The sequence below is a fragment of the Poeciliopsis prolifica genome, unplaced genomic scaffold (genome assembly GCF_027474105.1).
Source record: "Poeciliopsis prolifica strain line A6 unplaced genomic scaffold, Auburn_PproV2 SCAFFOLD118, whole genome shotgun sequence".
Lineage (NCBI taxonomy): Eukaryota > Metazoa > Chordata > Actinopteri > Cyprinodontiformes > Poeciliidae > Poeciliopsis > Poeciliopsis prolifica.
In genome coordinates, this window is record NW_026562493.1 from 313,479 (window position 1) to 330,404 (window position 16,926).

Consider the following 16,926-nt stretch of genomic DNA (forward strand, 5'->3'; position numbering starts at 1 on the left):
AAACAAGCAATGAGCAATGCACACTGAATGTGCATGCTCTTTCATTCCTGTGTTGTATTTATTTGCTAATCAAATAAATATCAATGTGGATACTTGAATAAAATAATGATAGCTACTGCAGTGTAAGCAGAGCATCACAAGAACAAAAAAGGGCTCTCAGTGAAGCTCCAGTCCTTCTTCTTAGTAAAGACAAGTTCGAGACCAAGATCATCAAAAAATGGTCTTGAGACCAAGACCGGTCTCCAGTACTACAACACTGACTCCTACAATGAGCTCAGCGGTTCTACCAGCTGTTTGCTCATTTCTGCTGGCTGATCTGCTGGGCATGGTTAGCCCTGCCCACCACGTCATGGCAGGACCTTCCTACTGTTAGGTCCTGCCTAATTTGGATGAGAAGAGAAGACAAGCGAATAGATGAAGAGGCCATCGCCTTGATGAGCTGCCTTCCTCCAGAGGAACCTTCTCCAGCCTCACTCTGCCTCATCAGTACACGGATCATAATGAAATGGACCTGAAGATGTGCGGGACCACAGTTTTACTTTGTGGAAACTCTGGCTTTATCCTGCTGTCCATGCTTCCAGGACGCAGGAAGACAAAAGGATTTATGCAGAACTGCAACCCATTAAATCACTGCCAAATCTGGGCGAGTCATTCAACATCCGCCAAGGATGAAACAGGCGATCATCGGGAAAGGAAGAAAGAGAAAAAGTAGCAGAAAAATAAGAGGGAATGGTTTCCAAAGACCTTTAGCAGCGGTGTGAGGAATGACAATGCCGGGGCATTTTAAGAGAGGGACAGATTGGTTTGGTTAAAAGGCAGGGTGACCACCAGGCAGGACTCGGATTGATTTCTAGCAGCACAATGCAGAGGCTTGCAGAGACTTGCAACTGAGTAAACAAGGGTTTTATCGTAATTCACGCAGTGTCTCTGCATGACGCAGTGCCTAAGCCGCCAGCCAGACCATTATCTGAGAGAAAGACCATTACCTCCCATTAACTGAGAAGGACTGCTTCCAGAACCCATGCTTTTCTCTCGCTGAGCAAGTAGGGTAATTACAAAAAGAATAGCTTGTTTGCCGCAAAAACTAGCAGCATGGATAAATCAAACGGGTTTGGCCCAAGGTTTTACATGAAATGGCTGCAGGAAGATTTAGAGAAGCATCAGGGCCATCTGCTCCCCTGAGCCTTGGTCCTTCTGAGAGAAACACGGGCGACTCGCTCCCGATTTATACGACCAACCTTCTGCCAGTGGATCTATGCATCCATCTCTCAGCAACCCAGCACCCGGCTTCAGCTCCTGCTGCTGTGAGACGGAGTTACTTTCTGTTGTTCTTTCACTCCATCTGGCTTTGCCAAGGAAGTAAAAGTTGAGCGCGTCGAGCGTAAACAACCACTTGCCAGATGATAACAAGGAAGAGTGAAAGAAGCAGACAATAACGACGGCTCTGAAGACCTACTTAGAGAAAACAACAATTCACACCACAGGAAGGCCTGCGTGAAGTAAAGCAATCTGAAAGAAAAATGAGAATTAGCTGAGGTGTGCCAGACATAACTGCACTACGAGGAGGGAAAACAACAACAGAGGCGGTGGGAGTAAACAAAGAAAATAGGAAAAAGTAGGCAAAAGTTGTTGTTTCTGTTTTGAAAACATAAAAACTTTTTTTATGGTTTCATCTCCTCAAATAGAAAGATATGCAACTGTAATCTGAATTACATTAACAGAAACCTCATGAATTATGGATTTAGAGTCTATGAAACAAATGGATGAATGTCAGAAAAGGCCAGGTCCAAAGCTACAGTTTGGCTGCCAAAGCAAGCAATGTTTGTTTTGGTACATTCATATTTACCACACAGGTAAAAATGAATGAATACCCAAAAATAGGTTGTGAAATGCAGAAGCCATTACAAAGCTGACCGGCTGGTATTGGAGCCACCTTTCTTTATTATCTTTAACTTTGACCAACCAATAGGAAAAATGATACCAGGAGAAAAAGAAGCAGAGGACGGGACTCACCACAGGGTCCTTGAAATTGGACCCGGATGTTCTTCTGGTTCTTGCAGGCTTGCTGATGGAGCTCACACTCGTTGCGGTAGTCCTTCCCATCACTGCCGCACACCATCTGATCGGGCTTGCCATCGCAGCTGAGGGGACACATGCATTTAGCTGACAGACCGTCCGACGACTGGACGCAGGTGCTGCCGTAGCTGCAGGTCACCTCGGCGCAGGGATTCTTCAGAGCTGCAGGCAGACACACATGAAAAGCTCATTTAGCCAAAAGCATTTTCTCTTTTCTTTTCTTTTTTTCCACATTGAAGAGTACATCTGTTGAACAGCAGCAGAAGAGCGCTGAACGCTCTCCATACACTAGAGTGCAGCTGCTGGCGCACTTTTAGAAGCCCACTGCAGTTGTTCGAAGAACTACTAGACACCCTTTGGGTAAGGATGTGGCGCCACAGCTGTCGACTCATACTGATGAGTCCTGTTCGTCTCGGTGAGCGGTGTGAATTGAATTACAAGCTTTGCATTTGGACCCCACATTCTGTATTGCTATGCTTGAGCAGCTTTTATCAGCCCAGCTGCACAGCAACCCTTTGAATATTTACCTTTTCACAAATTAGTCCGAGAGAAAGAAGAGAAAAGGAAGCAGAGATATGTAAGCCCCCACATGCATACCCCAAGAACAGTTTCCACCCCAATTAAACAATGGGCCACTTGTCGCTGAGTGGCTCATTCTAATCAATGGAGAAGGTGAAACTTTTAATTTTGCCTGCATTCACCATCAGCATTCTTGGTGCAGGGGGTTTCCAGGGGCCTCATGTGTTTGACAAAAGACATCCATGAGATTACAATTGCTGTTATTTCTCAGCATAATCCATATTTATGACAGTCACGGACACAAACGTTCTCTCCCCTGGGAGCGAAGCCGAGCGTTGGAAGCCCTCATTTCCAAAGCCTGGTGCCTTTTTTTTCTTTGTAATAAATATTTACCCATGTCTGATATTATCAACCCTCTTTTGTTATATCCAGCACCGACGAATTTAATTTAAAGCTGGGGTGTATAGGCTGACTTGCATATTGCTTTGTGCTGTCATCATTTGTGAGCGAAGACAAGAGAAAATGTCTTTTTTTTTATTCAAATCTGGTTCCAAAGATGGAGCAACGCTGCCTTGTTAATAACAGAGAGGAGAGCATGCAGAGATATGTATATGAAGGATGGGAACCGAGACGGGATTGCTATAAGGAGTACTATTGATCAAAGGATAGCCCCACCTTGCTTCCCTCATCTTTGTGACACATTCTCTCTTGCCCTCTTTTTCTCATTCTGCTGTCAAGTTCTTTTGAGGTCTGTTGCCTCAAAGTCACTAATGAACACCTCCTCCTTTCCGCCGAGGAACTTTGAAACTGCTTCTAGACCTAATTTTATAAGTATCTTCAAAATAAAGTGCTAAATTGTAGGCCAGACCAAATGGAGACTGGTGGAAAATGGTTAAGTAAAATCAAAAGTAATTACTGAAAATCATCAGGTACTGTGATTGGCTGATGACAGCCTTGTGGCTATCCTGCGCTGACTAGATGGCCATTCTGATGTTTTGTGTCTTATCATGTGAACAATGAGATGCTGACGACCTGCAGCATAGGGCGCTGAGGTAACAACCTTGTTGGAGCAGCAACACACAAAGCTCATCCAATGATCTTGGCTTAGACACAGTTAGCTTCAATGTGTGGCTGGGGTTTTGTCTGACAGACCAAAACATCCTGACGCATTTAATGTCAAGTGGGTGAAAAATGATTCAGTAGTGTGAAAAAGTGTTTGCTTCCTTCATGATTTTTTGTTTTGTATGTTTCTCAAAAAGCCTTGTTTCAGAACATTCAACAAGCAAATGTTCTGAAACATTCACTGCAATAAGATGCAAGAGGCCTTTAACGGCGCTGTAAAGGAATTTTGTCTGTCTGGTCTTTGCAGGATCGTTCTAACCCACACTGGAGAATGAACAGCCACATCATCAGGTCAGAGGTCAAAAGGATGGTCAGGGTTGTCCATCATTTTCTCCATTTTACGTAAAGTCCGTCTCGGCATCATCATCTCCAGAGGTTCCACGCCATTCCCAGAACAGAACCAGAACCAGAACCAGCCTTCTTTATCAGGTTGTTGAGCCTCTTCCTGGTTCTGATGGCTCTCACCAATAGGATGGAAGATCCAAACCTTGAAGGATCTTATCTTCCCCCAGTCTCTCTGTCTCTCAAATTCTGAGGCAAGATATGAAATATTATGAATTTCCACAGCTATGATCACTTTGATGGTTCCACCGCCATCCCTTATAGTACCTGATAAGGTACTGCAAGGTGCCTCATAAGGTACCTCAAGGGACCTCATAAGGTACTGCAAGGTACCTCATAAGGTACTACAAGGGACCTCATAAGGTACTGCAAGGGACCTCATAAGGTACTGCAAGGTGCCTCATAAGGTACTGCAAGGTGCCTCATAAGGTACTGCAAGGTGCCTCATAAGGTACTGCAAGGTGCCTCATAAGGTACTGCAAGGTGTCTCATAAGGTACTGCAAGGGACCTCATAAGGTACTGCAAGGTGTCTCATAAGGTACTGCAAGGTGCCTCATAAGGTACTGCAAGGTGCCTCATAAGGTACCTCAAGGGACCTCATAAGGTACTGCAAGGTGTCTCATAAGGTACTGCAAGGGACCTCATAAGGTACTGCAAGGTGCCTCATAAGGTACTGCAAGGTGCCTCATAAGGTACTGCAAGGTGCCTCATAAGGTACCTCAAGGGACCTCATAAGGTACTGCAAGGTGTCTCATAAGGTACTGCAAGGTGCCTCATAAGGTACTGCAAGGTGTCTCATAAGGTACTGCAAGGGACCTCATAAGGTACTGCAAGGTGTCTCATAAGGTACTGCAAGGTGTCTCATAAGGTACTGCAAGGGACCTCATAAGGTACTGCAAGGTGCCTAAGGTACTGCAAGGGACCTCATAAGGTACTACAAGGGACCTCATAAGGTACTGCAAGGTGCCTCATAAGGTACTGCAAGGGACCTCATAAGGTACTGCAAGGTGCCTCATAAGGTACTGCAAGGTGTCTCATAAGGTACTGCAAGGGACCTCATAAGGTACTGCAAGGTGCCTCATAAGGTACAGGCAGAATGTCTGTTCACTGCCTCATAAGGTACTGCAAGGTGCCTCATAAGGTACAAGAAAAAAAGCTGGAAGAGAAAAAGCACTAAAGACTTTTAGCTGAAAATGAAAATAAAAGGTGGGTCTACCAAGTCAGGGAAGCTGAAAGCAAACACACCACACTTTTCCAATTTTAACTTAAGATGAAAAAATGGATCATATTTTTCCTTCCACTTCATAATTCTGCAGGTTTGGTGGGTTGTGGGTTGTTTTGGTTTGGGCAGCTGCTGGTGTGAGCGAACAGGAAGCAGAAGAGGATCTCGTGTTTATTTTGTGGTAGTAGGAGACATCTTTACACTTTACACTTAATTATCTGGACTTTACACTCCCTCCTTCTTCTGCCTCTGAGTGGAACAGCAGCTTCACAAGCAGAGGATGGTGGGAGCAAAAGAATGAGGCACTCCAACAGAGCAAACCTGGGTAGAAGGGGGTGGGGGGGTTTCTTTATTTGAATGCTAACAGAGGCCAATTTGGATATGAAGCGTAGTCTCGATGGGGCGTTAGTGCAGATAAGCCGCCCTTCTCAGACCCAGACAAGCGGACAAATTGCTTCGGCGAATGTGATAGGTGTAACAAACACAAATTTAAAAAAAAGAAAGAAAAATGATGCTCACTGCAGCAAACTTCTGAGTGTATTTTCCTATTATCATCATGTGAAAGGTGGAAAAAAGGAGAAGAGGAAGCAGGAGGAGAAAAAGCTCTGCAGAGCTGCCTTCATAAAATTAGAATGAGCCTCGCTGCCAATTAAATCAGTCGCCTTTGCTGGAGTGAAGCTTGGCGAGTTTAGACGGGCAGGAATAATGAGGGGAAAAAGATAAGAATAAAGACAGAGAGATAAAAATTCAAAGTGACACTGTAGAAGCGACATTTCTGCTTTTCTGCTCAAACAGGAAGCTGAGACGTCTGCGGCGAGGAGAGGAAGCTTCAAACAAACAGCCAGCACTCTCAGGTTTTAGTCAAAGACTTTTCATATATATATTCATGTTGGCATTCAATTATGATTTACTATGGTACATTTAAACATATACAGGCAGATCTCACTGAATTTAAATAACTCAGTTTTTATTTATTTAAGAATGTCTGTTCAAAAAGTGAAAAATAAGTCAAAGTAATGTTATGACCAACAGAATCACAATAACTTGACCAGTGACCGTATGGAGAGGGTAGCCACACAGGTTTTTCTTTTCCTTTGTTTTTAACATGTCAATTACAATGAGCAAAAAAAAAAAGCAAAAAACACACTGTAAAGAGTATCCATTTATCTAACAGTGATCAAAAGCAACACTATGACAGACACAAAGTAGAAAAATATAAATCAAACTGTTGATTTGATGTGCAGATACAGTAAATAAATGAACTGCTGAAACAGTAATTTGTACATTTCTCAGGATAAAAAACACCTAATCCTACCAAAACCACTGTTCCAAGTTTGGTTTTTTTTTTACAGAAAATATGAATTCCTTTCCAAGTTTGTAATGGCCAAACACTGATTTCTAGTTCTATTCATTGCAAGAACACATTGGTGTGTATTTTCACAGCAGTGTGTGAATCTCATTGAGTTTGGGAGAGATGCAAGGGGTAATGACTGGGACTCGGCTCAGAGTTTCAGGAGCTACAGTGCTGCAAAGACATGAAGACGTGATGCTAAAAGGTCAAAAGATCAATTTTCTTTTGGAATTAAAGAGTCTGAAGGGAGAGTGGAATAAGACACAAACAGAGGAGCTTCAGATCCGACGTGAAGTTTCAACATTGGATCTCTGACGATTCTAAGTGCCATTTTGGTCTACTGTGTTTTATTTAGTCCAAAGTAAGCTCCCCCATTTACCAGAGCAACTTCCTTCCAATAATAAACTTTGTGGAGATGCTGAGTTCATGAATCTTTAATGACTAATTCAGCTAACCCAAACTCTACAAAGAATCTACTGTTAACATGAGACACAGACTCCCAAACCTATCAGAGCAACCTGAGCTTCGCTAACATCTGAGCAGAACCAGATGACCTCCATGTGACTGATGCAGCTCTGCATGTACAAGGAGGCCTGACCAAGTGGTGTGACTGTATTGAACACTTTGATGCAGGAGATAGACATACTATGAAGAAGGCTGACATAAATCAGTTTTCATGTTCTACTCATATTTGCTGAGAAACTGAATTATAGTATTAAGCCATAATGATCAAAACGAGAGGAAAAATAGAGTTTGTATAATTTAGTGAGATAAACCAACTGTGATGACATTCAAACCTTGTGAGAGGCGCCATACCTCTGAGGAGCAGTGTCATCTCGTCCCCATCGTCTAATTTCTCAACCCACTTCTTTTCTTTCCAACAAATTCACAGAAGCTACTCTTGGCACACTGAATTAAATGTCTTCGAAAGCTGAGATATTTGGTCTACTTTGTGTGTGTGATTCTGGTCAGATTATTTAGACTGTCCAGAGACAGCTACAGAACATTTTATAAGAATAAACTGAGTTCTTTTCATTTTCAAGGATTTAGCTACTTCTAAAAGCACTTTGAGATTTCTGTCATTATTGTGTATTCATCTGTCTTTTCACTGAGCACATGCTCTACTATTAATCACAAGTGGCTCAGATTTAAATGGGCAGACTTCCAGAGAATCTCTACAGTCAGCAGGTTTCTTATATTATCCACCATTGTGAGGAACATGCTAGGCCTGAAGTACCTGGTGCCTAATTATGGATGCGCATGAGGAAGCGTATCACCTCACAAATGTGAACACAGACACCGTCCTAATGTTAATTAAATTGGTATTTAAATGGGGACAGAAATCAGTCAGTGATGTAGTGTTGCTGTAGAGGCAGCAGAAGAACCATTAAGAAACCAATAAGATCTGTTTACTATTCATGGTGCGCCTCCAGACTTAAGAGAATACTTCAAGATTACAAAGAAAATCAATGCCAAGTGGCCCTAAGAAGATAAAGAGCTCATGCTAAATTTGCATGTTTCACAGCTTTTGAATTGAATTTATCATTAATAATAATAAAAAGTCTGAAGTTAAGAGGGCCTGGATGAAAGCAGCTGGTATTTTAGAGGGTAAACACTGTCAATGGCGCTCCTTTAGAATGGACAATAACATAGAATATTATTGTGTTTTACCATCCATCCATCCATCGTCCGATCACCCTTCCCCCTAATGGGGTCGGGAGGTGCTGGTGCCTATCTCCAGCTGCGTTACGGCCGAGAGGCGGGGTCACCTGGACAGGTCGCCAGTCTGTCGCATATTGTGTTTTACCCCAAAAAGGCAACATGACATGAATTAAAGGTAACTACTGCCGCAGCTCCCATATTTACCAGTGTAATACCAATGATCACCACATAGTCAAGGTTCTGGATTTCTGAGAAACTTTTATCCAAGTTCCTTACAAAAAAAAAAAAAAAAAAATCTGCCCTTTTGGGTTTTTTTATACATCTAAAATATTACATGGAAAATCCCACTCAGACACAATGCTACTTTTTATACTATTGGCTGGCGTTTGAGAAATGGAAAAGAAACTGAAAAGAAGAACAGAGCACAATAGAATGAATTACTGTTGGCAGCAGAAAAAAAAACAAGTATGACAATGTCCACCAAGCCCTTTATAACAGATGAAAAGTTTATAGCAGGTAAAATGTATCAACAAAAAAAAAAAAGTTATATTTCTTTTTGAAAAGGAACAAGCTGACAAGTAACCAATGGCTACAGTTAAAAAACATTAAATAATTCTATGATTTATTAAAAATGTAAGTCTCAATAAATCATGTGCTAATTTTTAAGAGCCACAGAGAATGAGAAGTCTTTAATAAACAGAAAATAACTGAGAGCCACTGGAGTTAATTTGGACTGTTCTCATCAAAATGAAGGCTCTATAAGAAGACAAGTTGGCCATGCAGCTTCCTGAAATGTCGATAAGTGCAATATTGTAATTTACCTGGAATATCCAAAACTCTGTAATATTTGAGTACATCTGACATCAGAAGCATGCAAATGAAAGAAAACCTTCTGCTTGATACTGAAAAGTTAGGAAGAGTGCTTTGGAGGGATGGGAATTACAGTTATCCTCTCTCTGAAAATCTTTCCCTCTGGCAGACAGGTAGGCAGGTGGGGAGCTTTACTGCTCTCTGATCCACTGTTTGGTGCAGCAGTTTATTAATGCTTCATTAGGGACAGGGAGCTGTCAGCCCCGTGCTGACTTTACCCGATGCCCTGCCACCGCAGCACCAGCAGCAGCCAAAATCTGTGTGCGTGTGTGTATGTGCGTACGTGGGTGTGTGCATGCATTTGTTTGGAATACCTTGTGGGCACCATTTTCCTGACACATACTACATTGTAGGGACTCACTGCTCCTTGTAGGGACTGAAACCTGAGCCCCTCCAGGAGAAACGCTGTTTTTGAGTGGGGGTTAGATATAGGACTAAGGTATGAATTGAATTTTGATTAGGGTTAGGTATGTAATGGTTAGGGTTAAGATCAGGGTAAGGTTTAGGCTGTAGAAATGAATAGAAGTCAGTGGAAGGTCCCCACAAAAATAGCCACACAAATGTGTGTATGTGTGCTGTGCTCCCTGTTGTGTTGATAGTGATAAAGGAGGGAGCAGGGGGTTGAAGAAGCTAATCAAAAGCAATGATGCGATGTGGGGGACTCAGCAGTGTGTGTTCTAATCAAGAAACACCACCATTTTTCACCAGCAGGAGAAGAAACTGTGGAAAATCACAAGTAAAAGAGACAGAAAACATCGGTGTGGGACAGAACCAGAAATGTAGATGTGAAATCTGTGACCGGGTTATACAGAAAAATATGAACCCTAAAAAATGAGACTTAAAGGTTGAATGTATTGGTAAACGTGCACGCTAAATCTTTGATCTTTAGACAAAAACAAGACTCACCAATACCTTTAAAAGACATATCAAAACTGGTTTTGGTATAAATAAAGTAAACTAACAATTTAAATCTAATTTTGTTTCTTAAATTCACTGAAGTTGTTCACTGTTTAATTATTCAAACCTTAAGAAGGACAGATCAAATAAATCATCAAAACCCCAATTCATTTTAAGCTTCACTGTTGACTATTGACCTATCAGAAACTCAAAAAATCAAATTTTCCTGATCAACAGTTTTTAGTATCACTGAAGTGTTCAAAAAAGTTAGGAAATGCAGAAGAGATGAAAGACTCTTCCAGAAGGAAACCATATTTTCCACTGAACGTCTGCTGTTCATCAAGGTCACTACATTCACACAGAAAGTCTGAGCAGAACACAGGAACGCTAAGCTTTTTACAGCTAACTGTTTGGTTTTAATGTTCGTCAGTAAGTGCTGCATCTGGAAACGATGGCCATCTTTCTGAAATCTCAGTATCTACATTCTCTAGGGAATCCACACTAAACCAGAGAAGGTACAAAGGACAGATGCTGTGTTCCAGTTGCAGTCAGAAACGGGAAATTCAACTGGGGGAAAAATCAATTGGAACACCCTTCAAAGTTGCATTTCCCTCTGGGAAAGTGGAAGCAACACAGACTACCCCCAGCTATGACTTCAAAGGCCGAATTTGCGTTTCAATATGGCCGCTCCTCGAATCAACGACAGTAATAAGTGGTGAAAACATGTTCATCAAGAATACAGCTAAAATCAATGCGACATGTAGTACCTGCTACTTTAAACTAATTAAAAGTGGTGTTTGTGGTGTAATGCTTGTTAGAGGTATTGATGATGTCTGCGGTGGTCGCCATGTTGAAATCTTAACTTCTTAACTGGAACGCTGTAACCTGTCAAAGTTTCACGTTCCGATTTGAGAGGAAACTGGAACACAGCTGGATGATCACACCAACTGCTTGATTACATTGTCTTTAGTTAATAACAGCACAAGTTTGTTTGAAAGTGACTGCTTTGTGACATTGCTTCTTCTTTTTACACAAAAAAGGTCAAAAACAAACTTCTTCAATGCTGATATTTCACATTCTCAAAGTCAAATTGAAATATGCCAAAATCAATTTACAAAACCTGAGATTCACAGTCAGCTAGAAATCTAGCTAATGACTGATACCAATCTAAACAGATTTATTAAAGTATCAATGCTGTCCAAATCACTAACAACATTTCTTCTCTTAATTGAAATCAAAACAGAACAAATGGTATGCATCAAAAAATATGGACCACAAGAAAATCCTATTTCAAATTAAGAGAAACATGACCAGCAAAGCTGCGAAGTTTGTAGAAAATGTTCAGGGTTGGATGATCAAGAGGGATGGAGATAGTGAGACAGAAGTGTGCTGAAGCTCACTTCTTATCTCATAAGGGAAAGGGTCAAAACAAGAGCAAGAAAATACACAACATGGCATGGTGAGAAAATAAACAGACAAGACCAGTGAGAACTCAAACCCAACAACTAAATATGGATGAGCAAATAGATATCCAATCAAAGCATGGAGCAGCATGTCTATATGACTGAGGGATGGCCAAAGGATTAGCAGTTATACACACCTCTCCAGCCAGCCACACACACACACACACACACACACGCACACACACACACACCCACCCACACCACCACACGCACGCACACACACACCCACACCCACCCACACACAAAACACACACACAACACACACACCACACACACACACACACACACCACACACACACACACACACATGTTCAGTCTAAACATCTTTTATAGCTGTGATGCCAATGGCTGGAAGATGCTTCTTTGTGTTTGATGTTGTTCTTCAAACAGCTCCACTGACCTGCAGCTGTTGCTCTATTTCATACACTTTGCTGCATTAACCTTCAGAATAGAAAATGAACCACAAAAAGCCCTCCACTGCTGAAGCAGAGCACGGTGAAGCAGGAAGAGGCATGTCAAAGAAGACATGTGCCGTGAGGGCAGAGGAGGCAGATCTTGAGTCTCTGGAAATATCGTCCAGAGAGAAGTGATTTTAAAAATCGAGGACGCTGTAATGGCAACACACTGAGGGTTTTTCCACCACGGTTACCAGCACAGGCATGAAAGCAGTAAAGATGGCGGCGCCCTGCTCGGCTGCGGCTACTTCGCGTCCGGTTAGCATTGTCTAAGTCTAAGTGGCAGATGCCTTACACTTGGAAAACATTGCAAAGCACAGGCGTGGTGCTGAAATGACTACACAGCTCCCATTTATTCTCCTGAGTGACAGAATGAAGATGGAGCGAGATTAAATCGTCCAAAAGTGGCACAAATATTCACATGGTGTGGAGATGAAAAGTCACACAAAAACAACACAAACGACAAATTAGGCCTCAGTTAATGTGCCTGAGTACATTAATTAAAATAATAATTTAAAAAAACCCAGTAAAAACAAATCACCAAGGAGATGTGGCAGCCACCTCGGACTGCCACCTTATCGTTGTGGAGGGGTTTGAGAGCCCCAATGATCCTAGGAGCTATGGTGTGAGGGACCAGACAAAGTGCAGCCCGAAGATCCCAATGATGAAGAAGACCTTTGGATTTCATGTTCCTTCGCCCAGACACAGGTCACCGGGGCCCCACTCTGGAGCACGTTCACGAACACCTGGTGGCTGTGCTTTTACCCCTGGAGTCCGGCTGGGCTCAGCCCGAAGTGGATACATGGGTCCCCCCCCTGCCACGGGCCCACCACCTGTGAGAGGGGACAGGTGCAACATACTTCCAAACTGGAGTTGCCCATGGTCAGAGGCTCTGGGCAGGAGTGGGCATGCTTGTTGCTCCCCATCTCGGCGCCTGTACGTTGGGGTTTACCCCAGTGAACGAGAGGGTAGCCTCCTGCCACTTACGGGTGGGGGGACGGGTTCTGACAGTAATTTGGGCTTACGAGCCGAACAACAGTTAAGATTACCCACCCTTTTTGGAGACTTTAGAGGATGTACTGGAGAGAGCCCCTCCTGGGCATTCCCTCGTTCTGCTGGGGGTCTTCACTGCTCACATGGGCAATGACAGTGAGACCTGGAGGGGTGTGGTTGGGAGGAATGCTCCCCCCGATCTGAACTCTAGTGGTCTTCTGTTGTTGGACTTCTGTGCTCGTCATGGATTGTCCATAATGAACACCATGTTCAGGCGTAAGGGTGTCCATATGTGCACTTGTCACCAGGACACCCTAGGCTGCAGTTTGACAATCGACTTTGTCATCGTTTCATCAGATTTGCGGCTGTATGTCTTGGACACTCGGGTGAAGAGAGGTGTGGAGCTGTCAGTGGACACTACCTGGTGGTGAGTTGGCTCCGGTGGTGGGGAAGGATGCTGGTCCGACCTGGCAGGCCCAAACGTGTTGTGAGAGTCTGCTGGGAACATCTGGCGGAATCCCCTGTGAGACGGACCTTTAACTCCCATCTCCGGCAGAACTTTGGACACGTTCCGGGGGAGATGAGGGATATTGAGTCTGAGTGGACCATGTTCCGTGCCTCCATTGTCGAGGTGGCTTTTCAGAGCTGTGGCTACAAGGTTGTCGGCAACCTTCAAACCCATTGGTGGACACATTCAGTGAGGGATGCTGTTAGGCTGAAGAAGGAGTCTTATCGGGCCTGTGGGACTCCAGAAGCAGCTAACAGGTACCGACAGGCAAAGCGGCATGCGGCTCGGATGGTTGCTGAGAAAAAAACGTAGGTGTGGGAGGAGTTTGGAGAGGCCATGGCGAAAGACTTGTCGGCCGGTGGGCAAAATACGTCGAACACCTCCTCAGGCCCACCAACATGCCTTCCATTGAGGAAACTGAGCCTGTGGACTCTGGATCGGGCTGTCCAATCTCTGGGGATGAGGTTGCCAAGGTGGTTAAAAAGCTCCTCGGTGGCAGGGCCCCAGGGCTGGATGAGATTCGCCCGGAGTTCCTTAAAGCTCTGGATGTTGTAGGGTTGTGTTGGCTGACGTGACTCTGCAGTATCGCATGGACATCGTGGGGGCAGTTCCCCTGGATTGGGAGACTGTGGTGGTGGTACCCCTGTTCTAAAAGGGGGACCAGAGATTGTGCTCCAATTATAGAAGGATTACACTCTAAAGCCTCCCTGGCAAGGTCTAGTCAGGGGTCCTGGAGAGGAGGATCCAACGGATAGTTGAACCTTGGATTCAGGAAGAGCAGTGTAGTTTTCGTGCTGGTCGTGAAACACTGGACCAGCTCTACACCTTCTGCAGGGTCCAGGAGGGTGCATGTGAGTTCGCCTAACCGGTCTACATGTGTCTTGTGGACTTGGAGAAGGTGTTCGACCGTGTCCCTCGGGGAGCCCTGTGGGTGGTTCTCAGGGAGTATGGCGTACCTGGCCCTTTCATATGGGCTGTCATGTCCCTGTATGACCGGTGTCGGAGTCTGGTCCGCATTGCTGGCAATAAGTTGGGCTCGTTTCCGGTGAGAGTTGGACTCCGCCACGGCTGCCCTTTGTCACCGATTCTGTTTATTACTTTCATGGACAGAATTTCTAGGTGCAGCCGGGATTCGGGATTCGTTTTTTGCAGATGATGTGGTCCTATTAGCTTTGTCAGGACGTGATCTGCGGCTCTTGCTGGAGTGGTTCTCATCCGGATGTGAAGTGGCCAGGATGAGGATCAGCGCATCCAAATCCGAGGCCATGGTCTTAAGGCAGAAAAGTGTAGAGTGTCTTTTCCGGGTCGGGAAGGGTGTCCTGCCCCAAGTGGAGGAGTTCAAGTATCTCGGGCTCTTGTTCACGAATAAAGGAAGGAGGGAGCGGGAGATTGACAGGCAGAGTGGCACAGGGTCTGCCGTGAAGTGGGCGCTGCACTGTAGTGAAGAAAGAGCCTAGTCAAAAAGCGAAGCCTTCGATTTACCAGTCGATCTACGTTCCCACCCTCATCTGTGGTCATGAGCTTTGGGTCATGACTCAAAGAACAAAATTGCAGATACAAGCGGCCAAAATGTGTTTCCTCTGTAGGGTGGCTGGGCTCTCCCTTAGAGATAGGGTGAGAAGCTCGGTCATCCGGCAGGGACTCAGAGTAGAGCCGCTGCTCCTTCACATTGAGAGGAGCCAATTGAGGTGGCTCGGGCATCTGGTCAGGATGCCTCCTGGACGCCTCCCTGGAGGTGTTCCGGGCACGTCCCTCCGGGAGGAGGCCGTGGGACGCTGGAGGTTCTACAGTTAGGGCCAGAAATATTTGGACAGTGACACAGGTTTTGTTATTTTAGCTGTTGACAAAAATATGTTCAGAAATACAATTTATATATACTATGGGCTGAAAGTGCACACTCCCAGCTGCAATATGAGAGTTTCCACATCCAAATCGGAGAAAGGGTTTAGGAATCATAGCTCTGTAATGCAGAGCCTCCTCTTTTTCAAGGGACCAAAAGTAATTGGACAATGGACTCTAAAGGCTGCAAGTAACTCAGAAGGCCTTTCCCTCGTTAACCTGTAATCAAGTAAGTAGTTAAAAGGTCTGGGTTGTTTCCAGGTGTGTGGTTTTGCATTTGGAAGCTGTTGCTGTGACCAGACAACATGCGGTCAAAGGAGCTCTCAATTGAGGTGAAGCAGAACATCCTGAGGCTGAAAAAAAGGAAAAAATCCATCACAGAGATAGCAGACATGCTTGGAGTAGCAAAATCAACAGTCTGGTACATTCTGAGGAAAAAGGAATTGACTGGTGAGCTTGGGAACTCAAAAAGGCCTGGGCGTCCACGGAAGACAACAGTGGTGGATGATCGCCGCATACTTTCTTTGGTGAAGAAGAACCCGTTCACAACATCAACTGAGGTCCAGAACACTCTCAGAGAAGTAGGTGTATCTGTCTCTAAGTCAACAGTAAAGAGAAGACTCCATGAAAGCAAATACAAAGGGTTCACATGTAGATGCAAACCATTCATCAATTCCAAAAATAGACAGGCCAGAGTTAAATTTGCCCAAAAACACCTCAAGAAGCCAGCCCAGTTCTGGAAAAGTATTCTATGGACAGATGAGACAAAGATCAACTTGTACCAGAATGATGGGAAGAAAAAAGTTTGGAGAAGAAAGGGAACAGCACATGATCCAAGGCACACCACATCCTCTGTAAAACATGGTGGAGGCAACGTGATGGCATGGGCATGCATGGCTTTCAATGGCACTGGGTCACTTGTGTTTATTGATGACATAACAGCAGACAAGAGTAGCCGGATGAATTCTGAAGTGTACCGGGATATACTGTCAGCCCAGATTCAGCCAAATGCTGCAAAGTTGATCGGACGGCGCTTCACAGTACAGATGGATAATGACCCCAAGCATACAGCCAAAGCTACCCAGGAGTTCATGAGAGCAAAAAGGTGGAATATTCTGCAATGGCCAAGTCAATCACCAGATCTTAACCCAATTGAGCATGCATTTCACTTGCTCAAATCCAGACTTCAGACGGAAAGACCCACTAACAAGCAAGACCTGAAGGCTGCGGCTGTAAAGGCCTGGCAAAGCATTAAGAAGGAGGAAACCCAGCGTTTGGTGATGTCCATGGGTTCCAGACTTAAGGCAGTGATTGCCTCCAAAGGATTCGCAACAAAATATTGAGAAAAAACTTTTTTGTTTGGGTTATGTTTATATGTCCAATTACTTTTGAGCTCCTAAAATGTGGAGTGTTTGTAAACAAATGTGTACAATTCCTACTTTTTCTATCAGATATTTTGTTCAACCCTTTAAATTAAACGTTACAATCTGCACTTGAATTCTGTTGTAGAGGTTTCATTTCAAATCCAATGCGGTGGCATGCAGAGCCCAACTCACGAAAATTGTGTTACTGTCCAAATATTTCTGGCCCTAACTGTATGTCTCCT

The 16,926-nt window shown here is 44.1% G+C and overlaps 1 protein-coding gene across 9 annotated transcripts in view; it reads right to left on the minus strand.

Annotated features, from left to right (window-relative positions):
• Window positions 1-16,926, minus strand: part of agrn (agrin) — a 386,496-nt gene that overhangs the window by 134,896 nt on the left and 234,674 nt on the right. For all 9 annotated transcript variants that reach the window (XM_055024315.1, XM_055024310.1, XM_055024314.1 and 6 more), the window contains one exon: window positions 2,014-2,238. In XM_055024315.1, coding sequence (XP_054880290.1) covers window positions 2,014-2,238 — 225 coding nt within the window. The remainder of the gene's footprint in view (window positions 1-2,013; window positions 2,239-16,926) is intronic.